The following is a 17577-nucleotide window of genomic DNA, read 5'->3' on the forward strand; positions in this document are numbered from 1 at the left end:
ATATTATAAATGCGAAAGCAACATTGTCTGTGAGTCTGTCTGGCTGTTGGTCTGTCAGGGCCAAACCAGCTTGAACTTCGAGAAAGAACATAGGCTAGATTTTGTGTATTTTGTATGTATTACAACCAGCGCAACCAACTCCTTAATCGTGAGTGAAACCGCGGGCGGTAGCTAGTTAACATATACCCAAGCCAAACCGTCGGCAGACGTTTGTCATGTAAGTATATCTACTATATCTACTTATAACGTGCTGTATCTTCTGATAAGTTTTACGTATATTAGTTCAGTAGTCTTTTCATTTAGGGTACAAAAAATAACATCTCATTCATGAATAGCGTATAATTATTAACTTGAACATGCACTCGTAATGAATTTATCTGAAACAGGTAATGCGTGGCAGTGAGAGCCGAGTTGGCCCAGTGGTTAGAACGCGTTCATCTTAACCGATGATTTCGGGTTCAAACCCAGGCAAGCACCACTGAATTTTCATGTGCTTAATTTGTGTTTATAATTCAAAATATCGTGAGGAAACCGGCATGTGTCTAATTTCAACGAGATTCTGCCACATGTGTATTCCACCAACCCGCATTGGAGAAACGTGGTTGAATATGCTCCAAACCTTCTCCTCAAAGGGAGAGGAGACCTTAGCCCAGCAGTGGGAAATTTACAGGCTGTTAATGTAAAAAATTTAGGTAATGCGTATGAGTAACCTTGTTGATTAACGTGGGTTCCGAATTTTTTTGTATTTCCTCAACCTTCGATAAATCTATAAAAAGATGCACTATCGTGTTTTAAACTCCCGCTTGACCGTTCAAGATATATCGTTCGTGGTATCGCAGAGCAAGGTCAAGTCCAACCGTCTGGACCATTTGCTAGACATCAAATCTCCGTAAATCTCGTTGTGACCATGTAGTTTGTAACAAGCTATCATTGTATCATTGACAATATATGTATGTACAAGCGCATGTTGTTTAACTTCGAAGATGTTTATGTTTACAAAATTGATTCTGAATCCGAAGCAAAATATACGCACGAGCAGGCTCTTTTGAATTAGCACTTTTGAATCGTCATGTTACAGTATTAAATTAAATGTATAACTGCTACCGGACTGGAATATAAGTTTTAGGGCGCAGAGCCTCAAAAGTGACTTTTTATCGAAATATGTAGTCAATTTACAATTCAATTTATTTTTCCTGTACCTTTTTTATCATTTAGATAGTGTAAAAATACTTTAGTGATACTAATATTGACAGATACTGCATATGACTACTTACAAATCGAAAAAAAAAAAAAATGTCCTAAAAATGAAATTGTGAAAATAAAAACATGTAAGCAGTCTAAATTAAAAAAAAAAGTACAAATTAAATATATGATACACCAAAGGCGTGGACGACTTTAGAGATACAGATACCGTGAAAAAATAGAATTCTCTACCAGTACACGTTCCCTGCTCGTATATACTGGTTTCCATCAAACGAGGCGCAAATGGCATCTTGCGGGCCGGCATGGCGAGGGCCGCTAGTGCAGTTCATTCTTCCTGACTGTACTGGTCGTCTTCGCGTTTGGACTCCACTACCACTTACCATCACGTGGACTGAAGAACAAAAATGTTAATAAAAACAATTAAGGTTTTCTTATTGTAATATCTGCGGTTCGATGCGGTTCTTTATTTCAACAAAGAAATTAACTTAAATATAATTAATATTATAGATTTATACGTTATCGTGGATTCATTGGTCTTAATATTTCGTTAACAGGTTCCAGATTCAGGTCCGGCTAGCGTCGAAGTGACGAAACTTCTCCGACAGCTGTGCGGTGGAGACGCAACGGGGTGAGCATGCATTTATCTAAATACGCTTAAGGATTTATTGTTAAGTATTTTGATTTATGTTGAAAAATCTTTTTTTTTTTTAAGCTAATTTGTAATTTGCCTTGATTTGCTTCTTATATGATATATCATACAGCTATCGTTTACATAAATAAGAGGAAGTAGGTTTTTCATCCAATAAAGCCTAAGTATTTGTTTTTCTTGATGGTAGGACTTTTTTCAAGTTTATACCGACGATACTTATTGTTGTGTCCCGGTTTGAAGGGTGAGCGAGGCAATGTAACAGGCACGAGGGAGATAATCTATGTTCCCAAATCTGGTAGAGCATGCGTAAGGCAATCCTTACATCGCTAATGCCCGCAATTAATTTATCTTATCCAATATCTTTGGGCAGTGGTGCTCTCTTACCGTCAGGAATAATATATATATATATATATATATATATATATATATATATATATATATATATATATATATATATATATATATCATATAAAAAGTAACATTAGTAACTCTTTAAGAACTCACTCGTGAAATATTGAAAACTGTCATGCAGTGATACGCTATTTTGTGGCTACTATCCTTTAAACGTTGTCATTATTAGAGCTGTCTTTATAAACACAATGTCATAAGGGAAATAATTATGAATTGGGTCTCACATAATGTTTACTCTATAAATGCTTAAATATTGGGTCTTAAATAATGTTCCGTAGCTGTATAGTTTTAAAAAAAAAGATTGACATCTCTCACTTGCTTCTGGAACGTTCTCGAATGTATTAACATACGGATTAAAAATTCTTTTCTCATCTTTTTGGTGTTTGCATTTCCGACATTAATCTATCAGGTTATGGGCCCAGGATGCCGAAATTAACACGGCTATATTAATATTTCACGTGAAATACGAAATTAGAAGAAAAATTAATTATAACTTCTACGTATTTATGCGGAAAAAATGGCTGGAAATAATTCACCAATGCAAAGCATCGAGAAACTCAAAGGTATTGAAAATTATTCGACATGGAAGTTTTGTATGAAGATGATACTAATCCATGAAGACCTCTGGGACACTATCGATGGTGAGCAAAAAGAAAAAACACGTAGCGATGTAGATATGAAAAAATCGCAGAAGGCACTAGCGAGAATATGTTTGTCGGTTCAAACGAGTGCATTTCCCCACGTCAGGAACGCAAAAGATGCACGTGAGGCGTGGAACAACCTGAGCAAAGCCTATGAGGATAAAGGGCTGTGCCGAAGACTAGGTCTTTTGAGAACATTGTTCAGTACTAAACTGTCAGAGTATAATAGCATGGAAAGCTACCTTGGCCGACTGCAGGAACTATCTCAACAATTGCATGATATCAATTCATCTCTGGATGATGAATTCTTGGCTGTCATCATGCTCAGCGGGTTACCAAGTAATTATGATCCACTCATTATGGCACTTGAAAATTCAAATTTAAAGTTGTCGAGTGACATGGTCAAAGTTAAATTATTACAAGAATATGACCGCAGGAATAATACTGAAGGTACCATGGCATTTGCAACAACTAGAAAAGCACCAAAATGCTATAAATGTAAGAAAACAGGACATTTTATAAAGGACTGCCCGAGGAATTTTAATAAGAAGCCAGAAAAAGACAAGAAGTCTGATAAGGATAGACCACCAAAAGCTCTGTTAACGGCACTCTCAGTTAGCATCCAGCGTGGTGTTTGGTATGTGGACAGCGGTGCATCACACCATATGTGCAATAATCGAGAACTTTTTTGTGATTTTAATGAAGAAAATACATCACAAGTAAGTGTTGCCAACGATGATAATTTACCAACAGCTGGACAAGGTAATGTTCGTGTCAAATTGCAAGACTGTGCGAGAACCATTAGAGACGTTTACTTTGTACCTAATCTTTCAGGAAACTTACTTTCTGTTAGTTGTTTAGTAAATAAAGGTTATACAGTAACATTTAGTAACCAGAAATGTATTGTATCTGATGAGGATGAAGTTTTGGCAACTGCCACTCTTAGGAATGGTATATATCAACTTGATACCATTGATCAGCCTTTGTGTGGGGGGGCAGGTAATAACAATTTTGCTTCTTACAGTACAGTTAACAAAGAAGTACAGTCTAGTGAAATGACTGTAATGATTTCTTCATCTAGCTCAAAAGGTACAGTAGAAGAGAAGTCACAGGAAATATGGCATCGTCGACTTGGCCACTTGAACTCCAGAAGTATGGCACTGATGAATAAAGGTATGGTCACAGGTATTAAATATAATTCAAATGTTTTTAATCCTTGTGTGGCATGCATCGAAGGAAAGCAAACCCGTGCTCCCTTTCCTAAAAAGTCATACACACGAGCCACACAGTTATTAGGAATAGTACACACAGATTTATGTGGACCAATGCCAACGCAGTCTATTGGTGGTGCAAAATATTTTCTGATATTTATAGACGATTTCAGTAGGAAAACATTTGTTTATTTTTTGCATAATAAAGATGAAGTTTTTGAACACTTTAAGAATTTTAAAGTTTCTGTGGAGAATGAAACTAACCACAAAATTAAAATTCTTCGCAGTGACAATGGTGGTGAATTTGTCAATTCTAAACTACAGGCTTATCTGAAAGAATGGGGTATCAAACATCACACAACGGTTCCATATTCTCCTCAACAAAACGGTGTGGCAGAAAGAGCGAACAGGACCATTGTTGAGAAAGTCAGATGTATGCTAAGGGATGCCGACCTGGATAACAAATTCTGGGCGGAAGCTGTAAATACCGCCGTGTATCTCAAAAACCGGACACCAACTAAGGCTCTAATTGGACAAGTACCTGAAGAAAAATGGAAGAATAAAAAGGTAGATGTTAGTCATTTACGTATTTTTGGCTGTACTGCCTATGCTGTGAAACCGATTAGAAACAAACTGGATTCTAAATCCAAGCAGCATATTTTTGTTGGATATTGTGAGGATACTAAAGGTTATCGACTATTAGACCCTGATAGATCATATAAGTGTGTCAAAGCTAGAGATGTCATTTTCTTGGAAAATAAATTTCAGAATAATAGATTACATGATGATAATTTTGACTCTGAGTTAATTGAGTTTCCTCAAAATGATAATTCGAAGAAACCTGTGAGTGTTTTGCATGATCCAGAATCAATCCTGGATGGTGACAGGTACTCACAGCAAGACGAACGGCCTGAGCCGAGCCAGTCTGAACCATCCACCGTAAGACCACAGTTTTCTGATGACCAACCAAAAACACGGTCGACCACAATTACAGTGAATGATTCAGATAGTGAGATTGACACAACTATAGAATCAAATAGTTCTGCGGATCCTACGTACGTTCCAGGAAGCTCAACACTGGATGAGATGACATCAAGTTCATCAGAATATGAAGATCTCGATGAGGCTGAAATGTCTGTTTTGTTAGTTAAAAAGTTGTGCAATGATGATGATGAACCAGAAACAGTTCAAGAAGCGTTGTCAGGAAACGAAGCAACTGAATGGACTAAAGCTATGTCAGATGAGTATAAATCGTTTAACTACAACAAATGTTGGACTTTAGTTGAGAAACCGAAGAACCAGAAACCAATTAAGTGCAAATGGGTTTTTAAAAAGAAGAGAGACCTGAATGGTAAACTTTTGAAATACAAAGCACGGCTGGTAGCAAAAGGTTATTCACAGAAGTACGGAATCGACTATGAGGAAACTTTTTCACCAGTGGTAAGACACTCAACTATTAGAACTCTACTCGCTATTGCTGCTGAATTCAACATGGACATTGATCATCTTGACATTAAAACTGCATTTTTGAATGGAGATCTAAACGAAAATGTATTTATGGAACAACCAGATGGCTTCATTGAAAAAGGTAAGGAAGATTATGTGTATAAATTAAATAAGGCTATTTATGGCTTAAAACAAGCTTCCAAAATGTGGTACGAGAAGATAAATGAAGTATTGTTAGAGAAAATGCACTTCAAAAGGGTATCTTCAGAACCATGTGTATTTTACATGAAAACTAAAAGTGAATTGTTAATAATTGCACTTTATGTTGATGATATTTTATTGTTTTCTAGCAATTCAAATTTAAAGGATAAAGTGAAACGTGAACTTATGAACACATTTGAAATGAAGGATCTTGGACCTGCACACCATATCCTTGGGATGAGAGTAATTAAAAGTGAGAATAAAATTACACTCGATCAAGTCGGATACATAAAAAGGATATTGGAGAAGTTCAAAATGACAGATTGCAAACCAGCTGCAACTCCACTACAAAAAGGAATCAAATTACCAAAGTGTGATCATAAAAGTGAAAATTCTCATTACAGAAATTTGCTTGGCTGTCTCATGTACATAGCAGTGTGCACCCGACCAGATATCGCTCATGCGGTGAGTATGCTCAGTCAATTCAATGAGTGTCACACTGAAACTCACTGGAAAGCTTTGAAGCGCGTTCTCCGCTATCTTAAAGGTACGCTGAACTATAGGTTAGTTTTTCAGAAGAGTGGTTTGGATGTAACTGCTCATGTAGATGCTGATTGGGGTGGGAATGAACTTGATCGTAGATCTTTCACTGGTTTTATTTTTAAGCTAGGTAATTCATTGATTTCTTGGGAAAGTCGAAAGCAAAAGACTGTTGCTCTCTCCAGCACAGAGGCTGAATACATGGCAATCTCTGATAGTTGTAAAGAGGCACTTTTTATAAGAGGTTTTCTTCAAGAATTGTTGAATATTGAATGTAAAGTTACTTTATATAATGATAACCAATCTGCACAAAAATTAACTGCTAATTGTATGTATCATAGTAGAACTAAACACTTTGATGTAAGGCATCATTTCATTAGAGACAACATTAAGAAAAATATTGTTAATGTTAAGTATTTGCCAACAGATCTAATGATTGCTGATTTGTTGACAAAACCTCTGACAAAAGAGAAACATGATCAATTTGTGAAAGGTTTATGTTTACATAATTATGTTTAAGCTTTGTTTATATATTTTTTTGTTTGGTTGTGTTGAAATATAATTGCATTAACTTAGTGATATTGTATTTAAGTTTTATATACATAAATAAGTAAATATATGTTGATTGTAATTCTGATAGGTAACTACTTATAGTTAGTTATTATGACATCGGTTTAAGGGGTAGTATTAGAGCTGTCTTTATAAACACAATGTCATAAGGGAAATAATTATGAATTGGGTCTCACATAATGTTTACTCTATAAATGCTTAAATATTGGGTCTTAAATAATGTTCCGTAGCTGTATAGTTTTAAAAAAAAAGATTGACATCTCTCACTTGCTTCTGGAACGTTCTCGAATGTATTAACATACGGATTAAAAAATCTTTTCTCATCTTTTTGGTGTTTGCATTTCCGACATTAATCTATCAGTCATTGCCAATGTCATGTCAATGCACATCACTTTCAGAAATTTCACAATCGTGTTCTGCAATGAGATTCGATTTTTTCTTAGAGTTTAGCTCATGGAATGTTAAAAGCTTCTATTACAGCCTGTTCTCTTTTCCGTTGTTTTATGAGAGGGAGACAGTAGAGCCTGTAAAGTCATATATTCACTCAAGAGGACGTTAATGATATATATATAAAAAAAACTTTCTTTCGGTATTTTGATCATCATAAAACGTTATTATCCATTACATACAAATACTGATGATATTTGAGAAATAAGTAAATATATTTTTGTATTCAGAGTCGATAATAATACTTCCATAAATGCACTTAAATAATAAGATTTTGTATATAATAATTATGATTACAGAAATGTAATAAATAAATCAAATGTTTTTTGAACGTCAAACAGAATATATTCGTGGTCACTTATTCTAATTTAATGAAATCTTGACAAATTTTGGTGTCGATTCAAGTAAACTTCACAATAAAGTGTTTTTGAATCGTAAATATTTAAACACTACCAATTATTAACAATTATTTCATATATTAATTTAATATAGGAAGGGAGGTTGGCACACGTTAGATATTTTTCATCTGCAGTGATGTTATGTCCGTTGTGTTTGAAAAAAATCAATCTCCCTCCAACCTAAAACACAGATATACATCAATCATCGCTATTTGTCAATATAATTGCTGAGCGTAACAAACCCGAACACATCTTGAAAACCAATTTAAACCAATTTGTTTTCGAGATATCCAAGGCGAATGATCAAACCTGATCCAATGACACTAGACCAAACCCAGGGACCTTATTGGCAAGTAACCGATGTGCATGATAAAGAAATAAAGAATCATGAATATCTTTATTTAAGAAGTCTTTTCAATCGTGTCACAGGAATTAATTAAAATAATTTAGATGAAATAGAGAAAATTCTGTAGAAGCGAATTCATTGCTTACGATTTTGTAAAACATTAATCTATGTCTCCTGTATCGAAATCAATGAATACTATATAATATATTATTGTTTTGTATTGGTAATAAACCTTATCTTTTTGTGTGTTTTAGCGTAACATTTAAATATATTAATAGACGAAGTTAAATACGTTTTCTACGAATTCGATACCGGAAAATTATTCACTACATTTAAGTATAATGAGGCGTGAGCTATCGTAGACGTCATATAATACTTTGAACAAACAAGCAATAAACAATGACGAACCATCGACAGATTAATGCCACTTTAAAATAAATTACAGCGTGACATCGATTGTCCTTTTTCGATTACAAACAATAGAGAGAGATGGAGCACATTTTCATACTCGAATAGAACATCCCACTTCACAAAAACTAATACACACATTTATGATTTATAATTGACCAATAGCAAATCACTTAGCATATAAGCTCAAACTTTAGTGATTATTACTATGAACTTTAGATTTTTGTGAGTTTGTGAGCGTACTATAAACAAAAAAATGTGTTCGAAATTCAAACATAACAATAATAATTATTTTTGAAAATCTCGAGGAAAACATTTAGAACTTGGTCCTACCCTTCATTTATTCATTCAGATTTTTTTTAGAGTATTTAATATATTATATATATCATATACTTAATATACAAAGATTTATACAAATTCTTGTATTCCGACAGACTAAGCCAGTCTATATCTTAATATGACTAACTATTCAATCACGTTAAGCTTAAATATTGGCAATCATTGCCGTCGTTATTAAATTATTAATGATACAAATTAAAAGAGGGGCAATCTTACTTTCACTAAATAAAGTTTAAATTAAATACAAGTGTGTAATCAAAAAAATATTATTATACATAACTAGTTCTCGCCCTCGGCTTTGCTCGCGTTTTAGGGATCGTGTAGTCGAAGTCCTTCCTTGGAGTCCAAGCTTACTTCATACTAAATTAAATGATATTCCGTTTAGAGATTTACAAGAGCCACGGACAAACATGCAAACAGATGTATGTGTATATATGACGTATTATGTATATGTTATTTTAAAATGAAAAAAAAGGTCAGTGTGGGCCACGTCTTCCGAGAAGACGACAAGCTTGAAGTCCAGCGAAGATCTGATGTTCAGTAAAAATATAAAATATAAAACGCCAAAATGTATAAAAGCAGAATGTAAAAAAAGGATGTTGTAAATTAAATAAAAAAAAATATGCAAACAGATTTACTTTACGTTACGCGTTACGTTACGTTACGCGTTACGTTACGTTACGCATTTATCACACAAGTAAAGATTAGTATAGATGATGTAGTTGTAGATGATCCGATCTTAATAATCCACCGCGTTCAGTTTGGGTTACCTTAAAAATACAGTAAAAAGAGATAAGGCCAACTGAGATATCTCGCCCACTTCCATCACTACGGTCTCTGATGACTAATTACTCGATGGTGTTCTCTTGAACCCCTATATAAGGTCATGTGGTCGAAAACGACGTTTAACATGTATCAGATTCGACCCACGTGGTCCTTAAAAATATGGTTACTAATCATTATATGATATCATATATTTTTTTCTCTCAAATATTCTTTATAGTAGCGGTTTTGATAATTTATGGTTATAAATATGTATTTGAAATCGAAGCTCTTAATTAGCTGTTTATTAGCACTTTGGAAACGCTGCTTTACAAGTGTTATATAATTTTTGTATATTAGTGAAGGCTTCTTGCCCTTTCCCAAGGACGAAAGAAATTTAGAGGTCCTGTGTTTAATATCTTTATCCATGTGTAAGAATGTATTTATAAGTATGTGACTTCAAATTCATTTTATAAGAAAAAAATTAAAAAAAAATAAAAACTTCAAATATGTTAGGTATTTTTATTTTGTCTAAGTTGGTTGTAAATAGGCCACCTGGTGCGAGGTGTTCACCATTGCCCATAAACAGTGATACTGTAGGAAATATTAATCATTCCTCATATCAATGCGCCACCATCCTTGCGAACTAGGATGTTATGTATCTCGTGTTTGTAGTTACACTGGCTCACTCACCCTTCAAACTGAATCACAGGAATATTAATTATTGCTCTTTGGCGTTAGAATATATGATGAGTACGTGGTAGTATACCAGACGGGCTTGCAAAAAGCCACCACCTAGTATATAGGTTAGCTTAATACAATGCAATGTACCTATCGGTTGTTTGGCTAAACATATCTAAAGTTTTGAAGGGTTCAAATCTTGAGTCGTGTTAACAATTTATATAAAAGCCTTGCACTTTAGTTTTCGTTGAGTGTCGTGACCAGATCGGCATCATTAACAACTTTTAGGATAAACGAGAAGCATGGTGTCGTTTTTCAATCATAGGTCGAATATCACATATTTCAATGAACCTAATGACTTTTGAATATATCGCGAACTCTACGGTGTCTAATTAAGGTGATAAAATTAAATTGATTTAGCTGCGAAATGGTCTACCCACACAATCAACTATCCATATGATAACGGTGTTTTTTCGTCTGCTTTTTAGGACGCATAAAAAAATTGCCGAATCAATGCGATGAAATTTAATTCGTAGTGGAACGTACAGTCTTATTATGATGTTACGTGAAATTGTTTTAAGATATTATCGTCGCTTTTACGATATGCGAGTTAAAAAACTTAAGGAATTTAATATAGAATTAAACTTTGGGGACCTCTAAGGATTCGGCTTCATTTTAATTCTGACTAATTTTCTAGGCATTCGTCTGCCATCCATTTATTAGGAACTCAGTGCATTACATTTACATTAACCGCCTGTAAATTTCCCACTGCTGGGCTCTCCCTTTGAGGAGAACGTTTGGAGCATATTCCACCACGCTGCTCCAATGCGGGTTGGTGGAATACACATGTGACAGAATTTCGTTGAAGTTAGACACATGCAGGTTTCCTCGCGATGTTTTCCTTCATCGAACACGAGATGGATTATAAACACAAATTAAGCACATGAAAATTCAGTGGTGCTTGCCTGGGTTTGAACCCGAAATCATCGGTTAAGATGTACGCGTTCTAACCACTCGGCTCCTAGTGCATTGTCCTAATAAATTTTTGATGTTGATGTTCTGTTTGTAGAATTATTTTTGTCATTTTTATTTTAAATACTTTTGTTGTTGTTTAAAACATAATGACATCGATAAATAATCAGATGTTGATATGATAAGTCGATAAGTGTCCGATAAAACGATCTGTCTAAGTACGCTAACTAGTAACTTCTGTCAGGGCTATAATTATGTATGCAATTTGGATTAAACTTTTTTTTTTCTATGTTTTTTTTTGCCTTAGGTTGGTGGACTTGCACATGGGCCACCTACAATATAATATACAATATACGTGGTCACCACCGCCAATAATACTATATTCTAATCTGACGACCTCCGTGATCGAATAGTGTGTACACCGGTTTTCATGGGTACGCCACTCCGAGGTCCCGGGTTCGATCCCCGGCCGAGTCGATGTAGAAAAAGTTCCTTTGTTTTCTATGTTGTCTTGAGTCTGGGTGTTTGTGGTGCCGTCGTTACTTTTGATTTTCCATAACACAAATGCTTTAGCTGCTTACATTCGGATCAGAGTAATGTATGTGATGTTGTTTGTTTATTTATTGTCTGTCCTTCAGTATAGCGGAAACTACAGGGCCGTTTTAATGATTTCAATATTTATTGTTGCTGATTTTTATTTTTTACAATTCAGTTTCTTGTTTCGAGAACCGCTCTGAGGGATAGAATTTGTGGACGGTGAAGAAACGTTAATATACCAAACTTTGGTAATTGGTATAGAACGTTTCTTATAACGTTTCTCTAATAGCTTTTGCCGCTAGATGACGCTGCTGCACATCAGCTAACGTGTCGTTCACCCCGTAACAATTGGTATATTATATATTATATAGACAGATTAACGTCCGCTGGGTTTTGCTAGTATAAAATTATAATTCATATTTTGAAAAATTTCAACCCAGTTCAAACTGTCACTGGTCGAACTCCGCTTGTACAATTAGATTGTCCTCGAGTATATTTCCACGTAAACGATTACGAACGATAAAGTATATAACGTTTATTTCTTGCTACGTTTTGTAATTAAAAGCAAATATCTAATAATGTCAAATAATATGATAGTTTCGAGGCTTGAATTACATGAATACTATTATGAATAACGTCAACCCGTGAAACTATACAATACGAAAGTGAAATAATTTTGGGTGAGATCCAAATGCTTCTCTTTTTTCTTTATCTATAAAACGCTATGCAACATTTGGATTCTGAAATTTTAATCACGTCCAATGTATCACTTTAACTAAAAAAATATTTATTGTTAATTATGAAAATCGAAGCCGAGATGGCCCAGTGGTTAGAACGCGTGCATCTTAACCGACGATTTCGGGTTCAAACCCAGGCAGGCACCACTGAGTTTCATGTGCTTAATTTGTGTTTATAATTCATCTCGTGCTCGGCGGTGAAGGAAAACATCGTGAGGAAACCTACATGTGTCTAATTTCAACGAAATTCTGCCACATGTGTATTCCACCAACCCGCATTGGAGCAGCGTGGTGGAATATGCTCCATACCTTCTCCTCAACGGGAGAGGAGGCCTTAGCCCAGCAGTGGGAAATTTACAGGCTGATTATGTTATGTTTATGTTTATGAAAATCCCGGGTGTAACAAAAATTTCTATTTGCCGCCCTAAGTATGGATGTCGGCAGAATAACACTACCCTGCTCTAGAAGTAACGCTAAGGCTTGTTTTACAAGAATAGTTTCCACTTAATTTTGTATTTCATTTTAAGTTAAATCTAAATAAATATAATTTACAGTTTTTCGAACTGATTTTACGTCATATTATTTCTACCTATTATTTTTGTACAAATAAATAATGTTCTACTTATTTTTTCATATCAGATATATTAATAGTTATTCATTTGTAATAATCACATTGTATTTCTGTTAATTAACGATCCGACTGTAGCTTTTATTGTCTGTAAAACAGTGTCTATTAAAAGACTATGATATCATCAGCGTCAGGAGTACACCATGGCTATATCGGTATAGTCATTTAAATTTACTGCACATGCGTTCCATCCCATTGTTCTAGTCTAGAATCGTTTGACTTGGGACCTCATGGGTACTGAGGACGACCTCCAACCCCATTGTCACGCGCTTTGACATCATCTATGCGATCTGAAGATTCGATAAGCAGAATTGATGTCCAATAATAGATCGTCGAAGCACGAATTAGTAATGTGTTCGTGTTTTACTGTTTGAGTTTTCCGTGTATGGGGTTTGGTTATACGTGTGTACTTAAAGTGAATGCTGGTTCACGTTTAAATTGGAATTTTATTCAATTGTAGGAACGAATTTCTTTTACGCGGCTTACAGTAGAGTGGGCTGGCAGAAATCGTCACGTAAGAAAAAACACTTATACGACCCCCCCCCCCCCCCCAAGGCGACTTAATTTACACATAATTAGCGATATAATTTACACATATTTTTTCTTTGTAGTGTTATAATTCACATGGGATTTTTATTAACAATTTTTTTTCGTTCTTAGAATGATTGTCAAACGTTGTTAATAAATTGATATTGTGGCTGTCGTTTAATACATAAAATAAAGGTATCCCACGATACCTCACTTTTTTATTTTTTATTATCATAAAAGCTTTTGAATCATTTGAAAATATACAATTCTGAATTTATAATGTAAATACATTAAAAATACCGACTATTAATATAAAATTATTTATAATTTTATTTTAATTTTATAACATTAAATTGTATGTAAACCTACCGTCGAATTAAAATGTGGGTCCTACCGAGAAAAACCCGTAAGAAACTCAGTAGGTAGTTACTTATATTTCCTTTATTATAATTATTTATATATTCTAGTATTATGTAGTAAGGCTTATCTTCTAGTGTTTTTATAATTTACTTTTTTGTTTTAAATATTATATTGATAGGCAATGTTCAATATATTTGCGTGATCTTATAACAAATATAATCCATGCTCTAGGATGTGTATAAAAGGACTTTTGAATTTTAACATATTTTTTTATTGTTTTGATTATGTTTTGGTCGTAGTTGTTTTCTTCTGTGGCATTTTTTATTTAAAGTTTTGTAATGCAATCGTTTTATATCTTAATGTTGGAAATACATTGGTGGTGGTGACCATAAATATATTTTATTATTCTATCAAAATAAAAATTGAGATCTTATTTCTTAAATAAACTAATTTCAATTGTAAATGACACAGTTTTTGTATTTGTTTATTGATCACATAATACGATCGCGTGCATTGATAGATTATATTCTGAATAGTATACGGAACACTTTATTTCTATTTATGACGCTTGATCGCGCCAATGAATAAATATGGAGAAATGAAACCCAAAAAATCTCTTGAATAATTAATTTACTAAATTATACAATATTTTATGAAAATATTTATAATGTTATTTTGACGTTATTTCGCTGTAATTATTCTTTTGTAATCAGCCAGGCGTTTTTATTCGGCTCGAACAACGCTTTTTATTTATAAACAATAAATTGGGATGATCCCAATGATTATTTTACGCCGCATCTTCTCAGCTCTGAGTGATCTCTCTGGTGCTATTTTATTTTAATTAACTGTTATTATCATAGGAATTAAACAAATGCCATTTTTTTATAAAACAAAATACGAATCATTCGTATTCGAATGGAATCGATATTTTAATAATAATTTAACTATTTATTATTTATTTTTTATTTTCTATCATGACGAACAATTACCGGAAGTATATTGTGAGGGATGGCACGGTGGACATATGTCGGGCGTGTCACACTCCGGGCGAATCCATTAGACATATTATTTCCGGTTGTTCTCGTCTTGCTAACGGAGAGTATTTGCACAGACATAATCAAGTGGCCAAGATTATCCATCAACAACTTGCACTTCGATACGGTCTTGTGGTATCAGAGGTACCCTACTACAGGTATGTGCCCGACCCAGTTCTCGAGAATGGTTGTATCACACTGTACTGGGACCGATCTATAATCACTGACAGGACTGTTGTCGCCAACAAGCCTGATATAGTGGTGATAGATCGGTCAGAGCGCCGCACGATAATTATTGACGTCACCATCCCTCATGACGAGAATCTCGTGAAGGCTGAGAAGGATAAGCAAATAAAATATCTTGACTTAGCTCACGAGGTTGTCGACATGTGGGATGTGGATACAGCAGTTATTGTGCCGATAGTCGTTTCAGCGAATGGCCTAATGGCCAAGAGCCTCGACCAACACCTTAAGAGGCTCTCGTTAGGCAGCTGGGTCAAGGGCCTGATGCAGAAGGCAGTACTCCTCGGCACGGCGCGTATTGTGAGGAAGTTCCTCTCTCTGGGGCCCTGACCACTGGTGGCTTGGACCTTGTTCCCGCCACTGGTTGGCCTCTGTATTTTATATTTTTAAATATATTTTATATATTTTGTATTCTATATTTAAAAATCTATTATGCATGAGTGTAAATAAATAAAAAAAATATTTAACTTCCAACCATTACAACTGTATGTGACAATTGTAACGATGTTTTATAAAAATATGTCTAGATCAGATACAAATCATTTGGTTATTTAAATTTGAATTTAAAAATAATTCAAGAATTATGACAATTTACATTTGAAAATGCATTATTGATTAATGTAAAAACATGCGTTCGTGTGGTCACTCTATCGGTTCCACCCCGTACCATCTCCGCCCTATCTGAACATCTTCCGTGTCTGTATAGTGTTCAAGGTCAAGGTCGAGGGGGATTCGAAGTCTAGAACGTTCTATGAAATCTATTAATACAATGGGGTGGGCTCATAGCGTGACTTATCTCTAAACAAGAAATATGTTATGGCGTTTGCTTCACTTCAATCAATATATTCGTGACATTACAAGTTTGTAAGTATACGTAAATATTAATTGTTTAATATTGTTAATAAATATGCTTGGATTCAAGCTCGAGTTCAAACATAGGACTGGTTAAGATCAATAACAGTTAATACTAAAAATCGTTGTAAATCTGGTTTATTTGAAAAGAGCAACTATGCCGTTTCTCCTCGCTGGAGACTGCTCCTCTACCAAGTCTACCAGTAACGCTACCAGTTGAAATATTGACGATTCAAAAATTATTATAAAGTGTACATGAATAAAATACATTTGATTTGATTTGAATATGAGTACCTAATAAGGTTTTTGGAAGGTTCTCTGAATTGGCGATAGTTTATTTTTCGGGCCGACGGGCGCACATAACAGTGCTGAGGCATTGTACCGTCCACTCCAACGCTGCAATTTTCGACGTGCAACGCACCGCGTATTAAGGCGTTGTGACGTCACAAAACAAAACTTTAGTTTGTGTTTGGAATGCTTGGACGGCTTAAAAATGTATACGCCTGACAATGATGTAGTTTTGTTTATAATATAAATTGAGGAACGCCGATTCGATTTGTGGTACAAAAGTGACAAGCATTACAAAAAAAAAATTATCAAACAAGAGGCTTTTGTGAAATAGTTTTTTAACTACATAAGTGTACGAGTATTTTTCAATTAGGTAACAATATACTGAACTCTTGTAATGATGGCTTGCACGAAGTCTAACCAACAAGTAATTTTATGTCTAAAAAAATTTGTGTTATGTAGTTATAATGGAATAGTTTTTGACGAGTGGGCGTACTTCTTCTCGTACTTCGGTTCGGGTTATTAGTTAATCTTTGAGAAATTGACTGTCATGAAGTTTATCAGTTGAAAACGATGACATCATCAGTGCGAGGTCGTCGCAATTTAAAATGCATTGGGAAAATTATTTCAAATTACTCTGTAACCCTAGATTTTCTTAATCTGATTCTAGATCAAAAGAGTATATTTAGAATCCGATGGCAGCGATTTGTCTAGGCAGGATGAAACTAGTTCTTGCTGTGGTGGTCTATGGTCATGTCGGTATGATAAGAGTCGTTTATAGATATAGATAGATAAGTTATATATATATAAGTTATGCTTTGTATGATGCTTGATAAGGTCCACGTCGATTTTTCTCAGGGCAGCCTTTCTTGAATAAGCTTGGATTGTTGTAAACTGGTGCCGATTTTTTATTTATTTATTGCATCTTTCGAAGCTCGGTCTAATGAGCAACCTGATGTTAAGTGGTCACCACTGTTCATATACATTGGTGCCGTATAAAATTTGAATCTTTTAACTTATTTATTATATTATATTTATTATATTATTTAGTATATTCTACATATACATCTCGTATATGTAGAATATACTAGAAGAATATAATATGGAGTATATGTCGAATAAATGATGAGTGGGTGGTACTTACG

At 34.4% G+C, this 17577-nt stretch overlaps 2 protein-coding genes across 2 annotated transcripts in view; one reads left to right on the top strand and one right to left on the bottom strand.

The window, feature by feature from the left end:
* LOC113397838 (uncharacterized) overlaps window positions 1-17577 on the bottom strand; it is a 614853-nt gene that overhangs the window by 576062 nt on the left and 21214 nt on the right. The window lies entirely within an intron of this gene.
* LOC113397919 (uncharacterized) overlaps window positions 1-17577 on the top strand; it is a 52896-nt gene that overhangs the window by 32007 nt on the left and 3312 nt on the right. The window contains exon 6 of the mRNA XM_026636451.2: window positions 1758-1831. Within this exon, the coding sequence (XP_026492236.2) occupies window positions 1758-1831 (74 nt within the window). The remainder of the gene's footprint in view (window positions 1-1757; window positions 1832-17577) is intronic.

The sequence above is a fragment of the Vanessa tameamea genome, chromosome 13 (genome assembly GCF_037043105.1).
Source record: "Vanessa tameamea isolate UH-Manoa-2023 chromosome 13, ilVanTame1 primary haplotype, whole genome shotgun sequence".
Classification (NCBI taxonomy): Eukaryota; Metazoa; Arthropoda; class Insecta; order Lepidoptera; family Nymphalidae; genus Vanessa; species Vanessa tameamea.